The sequence below is a fragment of the Halichoeres trimaculatus genome, unplaced genomic scaffold, assembly GCF_033239565.1.
Source record: "Halichoeres trimaculatus isolate MK-OKI-2021-1 unplaced genomic scaffold, fHalTri1.1 fHalTri1_scaffold_5, whole genome shotgun sequence".
Classification (NCBI taxonomy): Eukaryota; Metazoa; Chordata; class Actinopteri; order Labriformes; family Labridae; genus Halichoeres; species Halichoeres trimaculatus.
The window spans coordinates 39,304,706-39,321,194 of NW_027437183.1; the positions used below are offsets into that span (position 1 = coordinate 39,304,706).

Here is a 16,489-nt window from a genome sequence, read left to right on the forward strand (position 1 = left end):
AGAACAGCACCCACCAGCTCAAAACATCAACAAGGACAGCAACTCCACTTTTTGTTTAAGGTATTCTGGTTTACAGTCAGACAGCACACAGAGCAGTGTCCACTCTGCAGCCTGTGGGACAGGGGTCCAGCTGCAGACCTCCACTCGCAGCCAACACTCTTGGGGTGTGTCTCAAAGTGATAATTCCATGCCTCCTGTCCCCCGCAGTGCCTGAGTCACCATTTTGAAGACTGTCACAAAGCCATAATTGTGCTAGGAGGAGAGAGGAGAAAGGAGGGAGGAGGCTGACCGGAGGAGCTATAATCGAAGAAACACGAGAGCTCCAATGTGGCTGCTGTGTCTTTAAGGCTACCTGTCCCAAAAAACCCTTTTCTCTGATCGGCCCTCTAGGGGTAGAGCTATGGACGGACCTTGGTGTCTGAGGCCCCAGCTCTCCAATTTGTCACAAAACAGATCCTTATGTGATGACCTCAGCATTTCAGAAAGTCTCGTGAGGACCTCGTAAAGATCTGGTACAATATTTTTGGCATGAAACGTTTTGATCAGTTCACAGACAGATTCAGGGATTCCTACAACATATGAACATGTTAGGTTTGAAAATCTGCACATGCTCCGTCTGAACAGTCAGCCTTGTTACTTTTATGTTTAAATTACGGGAAAGCAGAAAACCCCCTCTTTAACTATCACTGCGGCACCTTTTTCCTGTGTAATAGGAAATATAATAGTTATATAATACCCTGAGCCTTTCTGTGTCATAACAAATTCAAATGAACTCTGAGTGGGTTTCTGCAGCATTGTTTTTTTATTATTATTTGTTGATTTGCTTTAAACTCCAAACGTGTAGTCTGTACTTTGAAGTGGAAACATGAGAAAGTGCTGGTTAAAAAATAACAGGATCCCACTTTAGATCAACCCGTTTCCCAGCTGCCACTGGGTTGAATGCATTCATATTTTTAAAACAGTGTAACAACAGGCCTCCTGAGCTCACAGTAACAACTGTAAATGCTCCAAAATCCAAAATCACACCATCCCTGTCACACAGATTAATTACAGAGGCTATGCTGCAGAGGTTTACTGCCTGGAATTATGTTTTTATTGTGTGGAAAGAGTTTCTAACAGCCAGCCCTGAGTTAAGGTGCCAAGAATAGCCTCGTATTACAGTCACTGTGCCTTCCTGATATTACAGTCACTGTGCCTTCCAGTGCCCGTCCACTTAAAAACAAATACACTGCTCAGATCATTCAAGGTGTCCACCGTGAGCTCCTCAGAGCGCAGGGGGATTCATTTTAACATCTTAAGCTCTTAAACTCCAGAGAAGTTGATTCGTTTTAGAATTTCACTTTTAAAACTGAACAAAAATATTGATTTAGTTCTAGTCCCTGGTGTTTAACTGAGCTCTCATTAAGACCCAGTTCTTCAGAGTTCTCTCTTTGGGTTTCCCTTCTTTCCCTCTGTCACTACAAAGCCTCTCCTCCTCTGTGTGCAGCAAACAGGCTCCCATGCTGATGGTAGTAACAAAGAGAGATCCAGCAGAGAGCCACAAGTCCCTGGAGTCAGACCAGGGGGAGGTGTGGAGAGAGACAGCGCCACCATCCTCAGCAGAACACATTTACCAGCAAGTACACTAACCAGCTCTGATCACGTCTGTGCTGGGGCTGAGCTTTCTGAGGGAACTCCAGAGGGGAGGTGGGGGTGCTGCTATAGGTCTAGATGTCTGATGTTTCTGCTCATTAAAGGGAAGTTTTTCCCTCCTGTTCTCTTAATGGGTTAAGATGAGATCAGACTCCTTGTCTTGTCTTGATGTTGGGTTTCTGTTAATAACATTTTATTGATGTTAATGGGTCTGGACCTGTTCATGTTTTTGGAAAGTGTCATGAGATAACGATTGTTATGATTTGGCGCTATACAAATAAAGACTGACTGACTGATTGATTGATTGATTGATTGATTGATTGATTGATTGATTGATTGATTGATTGATTGATTGATTGATTGATTGATGGACTAGGTGTTAGTGCACCATGTGGCATAGACTGGCTGTCTTTGTGTATCATGTGGCATAGGCTGTGTCCCAATCCAGGGGCTGCAGCCCTCTAGGGCTGAATTTGAAGACCAATTATGTCACAGCGGTCAAAGGCTGTCCCATTTCAAAGGCCCCTCCAAAATGCGGCCAATGCAGCTATCATTTCATTTCATTTTCCTTTATTTGTTTTGGAGGGACACTGCACATTAATAGACATTTCATAAAAATGTAAATGCACCCGAGTTCGCCCAAAGGCTAGTTTACATCGGCTGTCCCCCCTGCCAGAGCAGTATAGGCCTGGTAGGGAAGAAATAAAAGAGATATACAATATACAGATGCAAAGTGCAAATACCATGCTGATCAACAATAAAATACAATGAGATACACATAGATTAAAAAGCTTGATGCATAGTTTCCTACTATGTGACTCAGTCTCATACTCTCTCATAACATATAAAAATAATTTACATGTTTAGTACGCTAAGTTACTACCTCACATATATCTAGCTGACGAATCTGGCCTCCTTTCCAGGTGCCACGAAGGACAGATTCAGTAAATCCTTCTTGGCCTCACATATCCCAAGATTAACTGCACAGGAACGCCAAAGATGATGGACACGGCCGAACTCCAGAGGAAGTCCTGTTTTACGCTAACTGCGCACACTATGCAACATACTACTCCCCCTAACCCTCTGTCTGATCTGCCCATGAGTATGATCTGCCCCCTGGGTGTGTGGGGGTGTACCCTGTTTTGGTGGCTCGGTCCGAGCCACAGTATTTACCTGCTGAAATTCAGAGCCAAGGCTGTGTATTGAAACCGGACTTTTGTACAACATGCTGTCAGTGACCCCTCCATGAGTGAGCTACCATCATATCGTGGTGGAGGGGTTTGCGTGTCCCAATGTTCCTAGGAGCTAAGTTGTCGGGGGCTTTATGCCCCTGGTAGGGTCTCCCATGGCAAACAGGTCCTAGGGGGAGGGACCAGACAAAGTGTAGCTCACACAGACCCCTAATGATGAGCAAAAACAATGGATCAGCATTTCCCTTGCCCGGACGTGGGTCACCGGGGCCCCTTCCTGGAGCCAGGCCTGGGGGTGGGGCTCGATGGCGAGCGCCTGGTGGCCGGGCCTGTTCCCATGGGGCCCGGCCGGGCACAGCCCGAAGAGGCAACGTGGGACCCCCTTCCCGTGGACTCACCACCTGCAGGAAGGGCCATAGGGGTCGGGTGCAGTGTGAGTTGGGCGGCAGCCAAAGGCAGGGACCTTGGTGGTCTGATCCTCGGCTGCAGAAGCTAGCTCTAGGGACGTGGAACGTCACCTCTCTGGCGGGGAAGGAGCCTGAGCTGCTGCGCGAGGTTGAGAAGTTCCGGCTAGACATAGTCGGCCTCACCTCAACGCACAGCAAGGGCTCTGGAACCAGCCTTCTCGAGAGGAGTTGGACTCTCTTCCACTCTGGAGTTGCCGATGGTGAGAGGCGGCGAGCAGGGGTGGCGATACTTGTTGCCCCCTGGCTCGGTGCCTGTACGTCGGAGTTCACCCCGGTGGACGAGAGGGTAGCCTCCCTCCGCCTTCGGGTGGGGGGACGGAACCCTGACTGTTGTTTGTGGCTATGGTCCAAACAGCAGTTCAGAGTATCCACCCTTTTTGGAGTCCCTGGAGGGAGTGCTTGAGAGTGCTCCGTCTGGGGATTCCCTCGTCCTACTGGGGGACTTCAATGCTCACGTCGGCAATGACAGTGAGACCTGGAGGACCGTGATTGGAAGGAACGGCCCCCCCGATCTGAACCCGAGTGGTGTTTTGTTGTTGGATTTCTGTGTTCGTCACATATTGTCCATAACAAACACCATGTTCAAGCATAAGGGTGTCCATATGTGCACCTGGCACCAGGACACCCTAGGTCGCAGTTTGATGATCGACTTTGTAGTCGTGTCATCGGACTTGTGGCCTCATGTCTTGGACACTCGGGTAAAGAGAGGGGCGGAGCTGTCAACCGATCACCTACTGGTAGTGAGTTGGCTCCGATGGTGGGGGAAGATGCCGGTCAGACCTGGTAGACCCAAACGTATCGTGAGGGTCTGTTGGGAACGTCTGGCAGAATCTCCCATCAGAGAGAGCTTTAACTCCCACCTCCGGGAGAGCTTCAACTGTGTTCCGGGGGAGGTAGGGGACATTGAGTCTTAATGGGCTTTGTTCTGTGCCTCCATTGTTGAGGCGGCTGATCGGAGCTGTGGCTGTAAGGTGGTTGGTGCCTGTCGGGGCGGCAACACCCGAACCCGCTGGTAGACACCAGTGGTGAGGGATGCCGTCCAGCTGAAGAAGGAGTCATATCGTGCCTTTTTGGCGTGTGGGACTCCTGAGGCAGCAGACAGGTATCGACAGGCCAAGCGGAATGCAGCTTTGGCGGTCGCCGAGGCAAAAACCCGGACATGGGAGGAGTTTGGTGAGGCCATGGAAAACGACTTCCGGACGGCTTCGAAGAGGTTCTGGACCACCATCTGGCATCTCAGGAGGGGGAAGCAGTGCACTGTAAACACTGTGCTCAGTGGGGACGGTGCGCTGCTGACCTCGACTCGGGATGTTGTGGATCAGTGGAAGGAATACTTCGAAGACCTCCTCAATCCCACCGGCACGTCTTCCTTGGGGGAAGCAGGGTCTGGGAATGATGGGGTGGGCTCTTCCATCTCTGGGGTTGAAGTTGCCGAGGTGGTTAAAAAGCTCCTCGGTGGCAGGGCCCCGGGGTGGATGAGATCCGCCCAGAGTTCCTTAAGGCCCTGGATGTTGTGGGTCTGTCGTGGCTGACATGACTTTGCAGCATCGCGTGGACATAGGGGGCAGTGCCTCTGGATTGGCAAACCGGTGTGGTGGTCCCCCTTTTTAAGAAGGGGGACCGGAGGGTGTGTTCCAACTACAGGGGGATCACACTCCTCAGCCTCCCTGGTAAGGTCTATTCGGAGGTACTGGAGAGGAGGGTCCGTAAGATCGTCGAACCTCGGATTCAGGAGGAGCATTGTGGTTTTCGTCCTGGCCATGGAACTGTGGACCAGCTCTATACCCTCAGCAGGGTTCTTGAGGGTGCATGGGAGTTTGCCCAACCTGTCCACATGTGTTTTGTGGACTTGGAGAAGGCATTCGACCGTGTCCCTCGGGGAGTCCTGTGGGGGGTTCTCCGGGAGTACGGGGTGTCAGGCTGCTTGCTATGAGCCGTCCGTTCCCTGTACAACCAGTGCCAGAGCTTGGTCCGCATTGCTGGCAGTAAGTCGGACTCGTTTCCAGTGAGGGTTGGACTCCACCAGGGCTGCCCTTTGTCACAGATTCTGTTCATAACTTTTATGGACAGAATTTCTAGGCGCAGCCAGGGTGTCGAGGGGGTCCGGTTTGGTGACCTCAAGATTGGATCACTGCTTTTTGCAGATGATGTGGTCCTGTTGGCTTCATCAAGCCGTGACCTTCAACTCTCTCTGGAGCGGTTCGCAGCCCAGTGTGAAGCGGCTGGGATGAGAATCAGCACCTCCAAATCCGAGTCCATGGTCCTCAGCCGGAAAAGGGTGGACTGCCCTCTCCGGGTCGAGGAGGAGATCCTGCCCCAAGTGGAGGAGTTTAAGTATCTCGGGGTCTTGTTCACGAGTGAGGGAAAGATGGAACGAGAGATCGGCAGGCAGATCGGCGCGGCGTCCGCAGTGATGCGGACTCTGCACAGGTCTGTCGTGGTGAAGAGGGAGCTGAGCCGGAAGGCTAGCCTGGGAACGTCTTGAGATCCCCCCGGAAGAGCTGGACGAAGTGGCTAGGGAGAGGGAAGTCAGGGCTTCCCTGCTCAGGCTGCTGCCCTCGTGACCCGACCCCGGATAAGCGGAGGAAAATGGATGGATGGATGCTGTCAGTGATGATATCTTGTGGATGGAGAGTAGAAATACAGCGATTTTGACAAATAGTGCAGATAAGACAATCACTGACTACACCTGTAAACTGATGGTTCTTACAATAGCAGTTACTACTATCAGTGTGTGAGTGTAGTGTGGATGGGTGAATGCTAGCAGTGTAAAACGCTAGACTAGAAAAGAGCTCTATAAGTACTGGTCCATTGACCATTTATAAAGGAGTGGGACAAACTAGTTTTTGTTATGTTGCATGGATGTACTAAGTTTGTGTTGGGGCTACATTTATTTATTGACTGAATTCATCCAATTAGTTATTTTTTTGAATGTAGCATGTCGATGCAAACCAGTGTTAGGTCCAAAGTTCCCTGCAGGCTGAGGAGAAGGAGGCAAGGATGACGTGCTGGTACCGCACTGTGAGCTGAGAATAGACTTTGTTAACCTGTCCTTCCAGCCATTGTGATGGGGAAAGCCAGATCTATCTCCAATAAGATGAACCAGCTAGCAGTTCAAACCTGGCACCAGAGAGAATACCAGAGGGCAGAGTTGCCTCATGCTATTCACACACATGGCTAACGGAGCTGTTGGAGACATACTATAGTTTCTGTTTGTATTTTTAATTTTCAATTTTTTTTGGTTTCTCTTTTCTTTTCCTTGATTTTAATAAAGAACATTCAGTGCATATGCTGTTTTATGTTTGAGCAGTAGGTGGTACTGAACACTAGAGAATGTATTTAGGTAAGCTTAGGTCAGTGTTTCCCAATCCTGGTCCTGGGGACCCCCTGCCCTGCATGTTTTAGATGTTACCCCACTCCAGCACACCTGATTCAAATGAATGGCTCGTTATCAGGCTCCAGCAGAGCTTGATGACGAGCCGATCATTTGAATCAGGTGTGTTGGAGTCGGGAACATTAAAAACATGCAGGGCAGGGGGTCCCCAGGACCAGGATTGAAAAACACTGGCTTAGGCTATGAGCCAGGTGTGTGTGGGAGGCAAAAACAGTTTTTTGACTGTGGCAGCATGTGGGCAGCGTGTGGCAGCGTGTGGCAGTGTGTGGCAGTGTGTGGCAGTGTGTGGCAGTGTGTGGCAACGCGTTCAGTTTTTTTGTGTTAAATTAGATGTTTGATTTTGGATTTATATGGACTTCAACACTGGTTCAAGAAGAAGTGTGCTAACACAAAAAAGGGGTTCACCAGGCTCAAAGAGACATTACTGGACTTTGTTTTGTTTTTTTATCGCTACACCAGAGCACACGTCGACTGAGCAAGTTCTTCCCATACACACCTTAAACAAATGCACTAGTCTTATTGGAAGACTCTACAAAAGCCAACACCACATTGGATGGATAGCACCTGCTGTGAGCAGACAGGATACAGGGGAGTGAGACTGAACAAACTGGTGAGGAAGTCTAGCTCAGTCCTGGACCCTGTGGAGGTGATGGCTGACTGGAGAAAGGACAAGCTGTCATCACTGATGGACCTTTTTTTTCTAGTTTACACTTGTTTTATTTTTTGAAGCCTGTTTTGGTCACATGAACTGACTCCATCCATGCAATCTGTGGAGATAGCTGTTTGGCTTCAAAGCTTACAAAAAGACAGAAGTATTGTGATATCAATAGTAATCTGATGAATGCCTACGCTCCAGATCTGCTGTCTCCTTCATGCATTTTCGTGTGACGAAGAGGAGGCTGCTCTGTACAAGCCGGCCACTGCAGAGATCAAACGGCAGCTGCTTTGATCCAACCAGCTATGAAGAGGAGAGCTGAAGTGAATCTTTTCCCTCTGCTTCAGCTCGATACACTATTGATCTGAGTAGAAGCACAGCCAGGAAGATATACGCTCTTATTAGCAACTCCCTACATCTTAATGGAACATGGACGAGGCCAAGCCTGGCCTGCAGGGCCTGAATCCAGACTTTCTTTAATCAGCAGCTGGAGAAAGGTGGCTTATGTCCTACCATCAGCTGTTTGCATGTTCAGGAGGGTGACAGGGATCTGAACAGCGGTCACAGATGCTCTGTGTGATTCTGGGGGTTTTCCTGCCTCCTCTCTGAAAATAAGTGAGTGTTACCCCTGTAACTCTGCCCACATTTTAAAAGTCAAATCTAAGCAAGTGTTCAAGTAGTCTGATTTCTCAAAACTACTTGTTCATCTTCGCATCACTGTTTTACAGCTGATGTCAGAGCTCTTTAAAGTTTAAACAAGATATCTGTTTCTTCCCTTTACTGGTGTAAGAGATAAAAGCAGTTTAATTATACACTGCGTGAATATCTGCTGTGAAAATAAACTGTTCTTTTCATCCCAACAATTTCATCACAAGGCCTGGGCCTGTCTCTTTGTCTCTGCCTCTGTCTCTGCAAGCCTGCCTGTCTGTCTGTCTGTCTGTCTGTCTGTCTGTCTGTCTGTCTCTGTCCGTCAGTCAGACAGACAGTCAGACAGACAGACAAACAGACAGACAGACTGTCAGTCAGTCAGTCAGTCAGTCAGTCTGCCTTCCTGTCTGTCTGTCTGTCTGTCTGTCTGTCTGTCTGTCTGTCTGTCTGTCGGTCTGTCTCTGTCCGTCAGTCAGACAGACAGAAAGACAGGCAGGCAGACAGACAGAAAGACAGACAGATAGACAGGAAGGCAGACTGACTGACTGACTGACTGACAGTCTGACTGTCTGCCTGTCTGTCTGTCTGTCTGTCTGTCTGTCTGTCTGTCTGTCTCTGCCCGTCAGTCAGACAGACAGACTGACAGACTGTCAGTCAGTCAGTCAGTCTGCCTTCCTGTCTATCTGTCTGTCAGTCAGACAGTCAGTCAGTCAGTCAGTCAGTCAGTCTGCCTTCCTGTCTATCTGTCTGTCAGTCAGACAGTCAGTCAGTCAGTCAGTCAGTCTGTCTGTCTGTCTGTCTGTCTGTCTGTCTGTCTGTCTGTCTGTCTGTCTGTCTGTCTTTCTGCCTGTCTGTTTGTCTGTCTGTCTGTCCATCTGTCTGTCTGTCTCTTCCTGTTACTGTGCCGGGACAGTGATTCTCTTTCTCTGCTCCTTGTGGGTGTATATATAACAGATGAATCTCCAGCAGACTTTACCTTGCTTTCTTTGGATTTACAATAAGGCATTCTGGGAAAGCCAGAGAAGAACTGGCTGATTTCTCACAGAAAAACATGCAGAAGAAGAATTAATGGAAGAAATTTAGAATAATGATGAGTATTGAGTACTCCAATGAAACTCAGATACAAAGTTAAAAATACAAATCATCAGAAACAAGAAACTATCATTTAAGGTTTAAGGTAAGAATGGGCAGTATGAGGTGTTTTCATAGTCTTAAAACATACATTAGGATAAATACTGGATGACAGTGCTGAAGTTGGGAAAGTTTTAAACCGAGAGGTGAAGGTGTGTTGGGGGAAAAGCAAGCTGCTTGGCACCAAATGTTTGAAAAGAGATGAGCATGAAATTCTCTCAGACACTGAAAGCCCTGAGCCAGACTGACCGTTGCAGGGAAAAGGTTTATTGTTGCTTAAAAAACTAAAAGAGACAAGATGTTTGAAAACCAAAAAATTTTTTCATTTGCATCTTAAAGAGGCTGTGATGAGGATCTGTTTTAATTGGACTGCAGTCCAATGGCCTGGAGCATAGACTGTATAGAGTTGACAGTGTGGCCATTTATCATTGTTTGGTCTTGAAACCAAAATTCCCCCGTCACAGGCGCAGACATTGGTAGCAGTTGTGCAGCCAGAGTCTGCGCAGTAGGGACGATGAGGGATTCTGGAAGAATCTGAGTGGAGTCAGGTGACGGAAATATATATATTTTTTCTTTTGAGGGTCTAATCACTTCACGACTCTACATATTTTACTATCCCTGGGAAAAAAAATCATAGTTAAACGTGACGTAAAACCTGTTTTTTAACCTATTATAACGACTGAAAATGAAACTTTTTAGAAAAAAAAAGACTTGAATACAAGGCAGCCAATTTATATTTTTAAACAAGCACAACAATTGAACGTGAGAAACATTTCTACAAGGTGTATTCATTTTTTAAAGTTTGACAACAGCCCATCTGGAATGACTAAAGAGCCAATTTTTTTTTTACCTATACTGCAGCCAGTCACCAGAGAGAGCAACTTTTGTGGCGACCTCACTTAGAGCTGAGCAAGATGACTTCCAATTTTTTTACAGTCTTTGTTCATCCCGCTACAGAACAAACGCTCCCAAATGCTGAGGGCAATGCAAGGAGCAAACCCCTCTTGACACCCAGCCTGTGGGAAACAAGGAAACAAGGAAAACAAACATACATGCACATGCACATGACGATACATTGAGGCCAGCAAAATTATCGTTAATCGTGTGATTAATCACACAAAGCCCTGACAGCCTGTCAGTAACCCTCACCACCACACTTTTGCTGACATGCTGCACACACACAACACACAGTACATGCCCTCATAAGGCTCACACACATAGACACAGAAGAAAAAAACCTCTGGCCAGAAATTCAGATTTGGAAACACCAAGTTTGTTCAAACCTGCTGACACAGAGCTTGTTCCACAGTTTGTCAGGCCTCTTGGTTGTTTGGGCTTCTTTATTTTTTATTTTTTTTGTACTGCCTGCCAGGAGAGTGGAGAGTGGAGAGAGCAGGAAGCAGGGTGAGTCTGGGAAATGACATGTGGGAAAGAGGCCAAAGATTGCATTCTAACCTGGGCCACCTGTGTGAGCGCGAACCTCATGGGGCATGACCTAAACAAGGCCATCTGCCAGTGACTATTAGAAAAAAAACAAAGGTAAATGCACTACCCCACTATGCCAGTGGAGGGCAGTAGACAACAACTAAGGTCATTCAGCAAAGATGACATCAAAGAAGAAGACAGGCCACCACTGTTAGCATAAAAGAGATTCAGCCTGTGCAGGTTTTAATCATGCTGTGTGTGATGATGTTCTGCAGCATTAAAAACTTCTTTACAGTCAGCAATTCCTACTGACAACCGTCTTCATGACTCTGTTGGAAGTAAAAGGTTTAAACATTTGTTAAATGAACTCTTCTGGGTTTTTACTCTGACATTGGAGAACAGACAGATGTCTGCATCACTGAAGAAAACACAGACTCATCCTGGTGGATTCATAACGTCTTCCACTGACGGCCGTGCTCTCCTCTGTTCAGCAAACAAAGGCTCTCAGACTCCATGTGACTAGCAGAGGGAGGGGCGGGCATTGATGAGGGATGGGGAATTGGTGGAGGATCTGTTTATTGCAGTGAGGTTCCTGACACCAGGCCCAACAGAAGGGCCAAATAACATCCCTCTCACCGCTGAGACATACTTCTCAACACCGCTCTCTGCTCTCCATCTCTCCATCCCTCAGCCTTATTCCTGTGCTCACGCTCTCCTCCAGTACCCAGGGATCCTTTGTGTTTGATCCACAGACCCTCTCAGACCAGAGCGTGAAAGAGGAGCTCACGACTGGTAAAGAGAGCCTGCTGGGCGTTTTCACAGCTCAAACTAAACATCAGTATCATGTAGGACATGAGCAATGCAAACAGACAACCAGCTGTAGACAGGATCAGGAAAACCAGCTGAGAGCTACTGGTTCACTCCCAAAACCAGAGGCCGTGTGAGCTTTCAACAGTTCACTTAGTTTTATTCCACCAAATGAAAAATCTGGAGCCTTGACTGACTGAAATTATTGGAGTCTACAGCTAAAGCTGGTGGTAGTTTGTCACACAATTCTGAATCCATGAAAATGAGCCAATGGAGGCTGCATGCAGTATTCATTCAGGCTAGGGTGAAGTGTTGTTAATGCACAAACACCAACTAAAACACCAAAACATCTTTGCTTAATCAGGATCTTCCGGAACTTGGGCAAAGATTGCAGTGAAGGACATAAAAATGCCCCTTGTACACATTTGTGGACACAAATGTTAAATCTCCTGTGAGGGGTTATATAATGCTGAAATGCTAACAAAAATGTGAAACTACCATCCACATAGCTTAATAACAACATCATCAGAGCATGTGTGAACCCAAGCGTGCAATAGATCTTCATCAGATGGTGTAGCTGAGACATACTTCTCAATCTAGCTGTCGTTTAAACAATGAAAGCGATCCCATTTAAATGTGAAACCTTTTACATTATAACTTGTCACTCATTGTGTTATAACTAGATAAATAGCCAGCTTTATGTTACTACTTGAAGAACTTGATTTACTTCCTTAGTTTTTATTTCTTCCAGTGTTGGATTTATGATTTAAAGTCTTCTTCAGTACAGCGCGACTTCTGTTCCAGTTCACATTTTGAGTTAAAGCAGGGTGTTTCAGAGCCTCTCCAGACCAGCCTTTTTGTCCAAATACGGTCAATTTTAGCAGCCACACACCAAACAAGCATGCAGCTTTAGTACGAGTCCAGACCACAGCCAGTGATCTGCAGAGATTAAAACCAGTTAGAACTAGCAGGATCAAGAAATGAGCAAATATCAGAGCCTCTATCAGCTCTTTGACACAAACACAAACCCTCACACACCGCTTCATTTTCACTCTTTCTGCACAACAAGCTCAGACAACATCCGTTCATCATGACAGGAAGGAACGCAGCCTACCATCTGGGATGGCCGGATCATTAGAAACACAGCCCACACAGACACAGACAGACACACACACACACACACACACACACACACACACACACACACACACACACACACACACACACACACACACACACACACACACACACACACACACACAGCACAGAGCTCTCCCCTCCCATCATTAATCGCCGCTGCCATCAGCTCTGTCAGTTAGCAGCTGTATAAGCCATTAGGCTGGTGCTACTCACCCTGTTAAGACCACCACAAAGTCCATTACATTCCAGCCATTACGCAGGTAGGAGCCTTTGTGAAAGGCAAAGCCCAGAGCGATGATCTTGATGCCAGCCTCAAAACAAAATATTCCAATAAAGTAGGGCTCTGTGTCATCCTGTTGGGAGGAAGCAGAAGGAGACATGAGACGGAGCTAGACAAAACACAGACACGGGCTAGTCTACATTGATGAATTACTCCAATGATTCTGAATGTCAGCTTTGGGCTTCTAGTTTCCTCGTCTGAGGTTGTTCAGTGTCCAGAAAAATTAATTTAAGGACATTTTTAAGCTCTGTGAGTAGAGATGCTTTTATAAGAAGCTGAGGTACATTTCATACTCCAAAAACAAAATATTCCAGCTCAGTATCAAAATACATATACAAAGTACATTATTAATTCAGATGGTGAGAATGAAACAGGATAAAGGAAAATGAGTGTTTCCAAAGCGGGGTCTTTTTGCCCCTTGGAATACTTCAGAGTCTAGAACTTGTATCCAACACATGAAAGATGTTTCAAACTCTGAAGTATTCCAAAGATATGCCCCCCCAATTTTATCTTTCTATGTATTAATCATGACACTGTAATGAACTATGTTATAAATGATGTGAACGTTTACATTTTCTGTTAAAGTCTCCAACCAAACCAAAGTCTATCTGTAAGGTCTCTCCAAACTCCATCTGCATTGTCTGCTCGTCTGAAGCTAAAGCTCTGAACATTCAGCAGAAACTCAACAACTCTTCCAGCTGACATCTTTAAATGAATGGATTTATCAGGATGTGAAAGTGAGAGATCAAAAACACATCAGAGGACACAAGAGCAGATTAAAGTTAGGACATGAAGCAGAAATCTTAAACAGAAGGCAGGATCAGAAACAATTGGGTCTAAAAATGTTGTTTGAGGTAAAAAGAAAAAAAAAATTCTGAGTCTAAAAACCATCCTGATCAAATCCAGATCCTAATCCTGCCATAAAATCATCCTGACATATTTCCATCATCCCCCTTATAGAGGATGTTCCTTGTTCCTTGTACAGTGGCAGAGTTTGCTGATGTTTAAGCAGCACGCAACACTGCAGAAAACTGACCACAGATCATCTGGGATCAGAGACACCTGAGGGACAGGTGAGCTTTGGTTTCCTTAGTCTGTGGTGATGGACCGAGGAGGTCTGAGCTCACTGAGTCTGGTCTTTGGAGATAGATTACAAATACAGTATTCAGATCTTAGTTTCAGGGTTATAGATGAGTCAGTGGATAATCAAATCAAATCATCAAATGTGGCCGTCTGATAAAAGTTTGGACTCCTAGCTTTGTGTCCTCTGAAAATGATCACTTTCACTGACAGGAAAAGGTTGTTACACAAAGTAACAGCAGAGAGGATCCCCCAACAAAAGGAAAAAGAGAAAAAGGAGTTTCAAAACAAGCAACTGTTATCAGTGCTTGAAAAGCTGTCACTCAGCAGATATGAAACGTGTTCCTGACCTCAGTGATGGGAGCTGTTTTGTTTGTTTTGACCGTAACTACAGACTCTGTGACAACACCAGCTGTCTCATTGAGTTTCCTTTAAGATAAACTCTTCCTGTGTTTGTTTTCTGTCATGAAAGGTTTCACAGAAATGTGAATAAACCAAAACAGGGAAGTCAAAGAGCTTTCTGACTTGCAGCCTTTGGACCTATGCTCAGTCTGACTTTCTGTTTCTTTGCTGCATCCATCTTTTAGAGAGCATCCAAAGAGCTTTATGTTAATGATGCCAGCTTCTCCTGCATCATGGAGCTCAAACTTCACTGCTTTCTGTTAAATCTGTTTTCTTACTCACTGAATCTAAAATACTGTCCAGTTGCTTAAATCTGTTTGTGAATGTTTATCTTGTGACACTTCCATCCCATCCTCCCTGATGTGATTAATTGTTGCAGACTGTTTTAAGCGTTTCCATGAGAAGAGAATAACTGTTACTTGCAGCTACAGCTGCCTGACAAGAGTTACTAAATACTCTTTGTCTCCTGAGTGAGATAATTGCTCCATGAAGACAGAGGGCTGAAGGATTTTCTTCATTAGAGCAGCGACACAGACCTGATGACACATCTGATCATTGTGCATCATGGTGGATTCTGTGGTCTATCGGTTGCTCTGGTTTCTGTCTGTCTCAGGGAGCAGATCAATGAGAGACGGCAGCAGGGAGGCTCCTCGCCTCGGGGGGTGACATTTCTTTCTGAGAACAGCCCTGCCCCGCACACTGCAGGTTGTTTGATTGGACAGACGCTCTCACAGCGCTCACTCCTCTAATGGAAAGATTTAACAAGGGAGCAGGGGGGTAACCTGAGGTGATGATACGAGAGGGGGATCAAGGTGGCTCTGCGGGGATCTACCTAACCCGCAGCATGAAGGAGCAGGGGCACATCCGTAGCTTGGGATGTATAGCAGGATATTCAGACAATTAGAGGAAAACAAGTTTTTCATTAACATGCTTCTAAAAGATCAGTTCAGTCAAACTTAAGCCTCACAGTGATACAGACTAACAGCATCCTCTCAGGACATGAAGAACAGCACAGAAAGATACAGAACAGCAGTCACACCGTCACTCACCAGGCGCTCCGACATTGGGGTTTTGTCTAAGGCCGGTAGGTGTTGCTCCAGAGCCAGCACGATGCAGTTTGCTATGATGGTGGCCAGGATCATGTACTCAAACGGAGTGGGACAGTTAAGGAAGTAATCAGGAGAGGCGACGGCATATGCATTATGCAGCAGGGGTGTAAATGAAAAAACATGGAGCAACAAAAACAACAACAAAAAAAGATTAATCTGCCTCTGTAAAACACAGGTAAATCCAACTCCAGCTGTTTTACAGACCTCTCAGATTACAGCCTGCTGTTAACCCTTGCTTGATGCACTCACTGATTTCCATGAGGTCACACGTTCTGCTCTCTTCCTACATGGTTCGTTTCCTGTTCTCAGGATTTGTCTTCCTCTTTGCTCTGTGGAGTGATTTCCATGGGAATCACAGGTGTATCATTAGCAGCCTGATAACCTACAGACTCATCCTACAGAAATGGAAATTTAACAAACCCCTTTCCTTTAGAAGATGGCTACATTAGCTGTTGTCTCTTCTCCAACTGTAGAAAACAAAGTTTACATTAAGAGGATTCTTCTTTTGGCTGGACATATTAAGGAGATGTCTCTCTGATGTTGGCTAATGCTCATTGAGCTGGCCTGTTGCTGCTGCAGGTGATGACTGAGCATTTGCAAACAAAGCCGCATCTGTATCAGCATTTTTTGTTTTTAGTGCAAAAAAAAATATGTTTAATTACAATAAAGTCAGAACACCTGCTTTTTTAACATTCAAAGACAGAACAGCAGCGGAGTTACAAGAAGCAAGGTGAATGGAAACTGTAGCATACAAAAATGTAAGTCAACATTTGGACAGTCAGCTTTCTCTTTTAAAGGCTCTAAACCAGTGTTACCCAACCCTGGTCCTGGAGGACCCCTGCCCTGCATGTTTTAGATGTTACCCCACTCCAGCACACCTGATTCAAATGATCAGTTCATCATCAAGCTCTGCTGGAGCCTGATAACGAGCCATTCATTTGAATCAGGTGTGCTGGAGTGGGGTAACATCTAAAACATGCAGGGCAGGGGTCCTCCAGGACCAGGGTTGGGTAACACTGCTCTAAACTCTGGAATCCATTACCAACCGCAATCAAATTAATCACAGACTTAAAACACTTCTCTACAAAGGTCAAGTGTTGGCTAAAAGCAAATCAGAACTGTGATCATT

At 46.1% G+C, this 16,489-nt stretch overlaps 1 protein-coding gene across 1 annotated transcript in view; it reads right to left on the minus strand.

Annotated features, from left to right (window-relative positions):
* The window catches only part of cacna1ba (calcium channel, voltage-dependent, N type, alpha 1B subunit, a), a 387,106-nt gene that overhangs the window by 367,094 nt on the left and 3,523 nt on the right, over positions 1 to 16,489 (minus strand). Inside the window, exons 2-3 of the mRNA XM_074671044.1 lie at positions 15,301 to 15,406; positions 12,703 to 12,842 (exon numbers count right to left, since the gene is read on the minus strand). Coding sequence (XP_074527145.1) covers positions 12,703 to 12,842; positions 15,301 to 15,406 — 246 coding nt within the window. The remainder of the gene's footprint in view (positions 1 to 12,702; positions 12,843 to 15,300; positions 15,407 to 16,489) is intronic.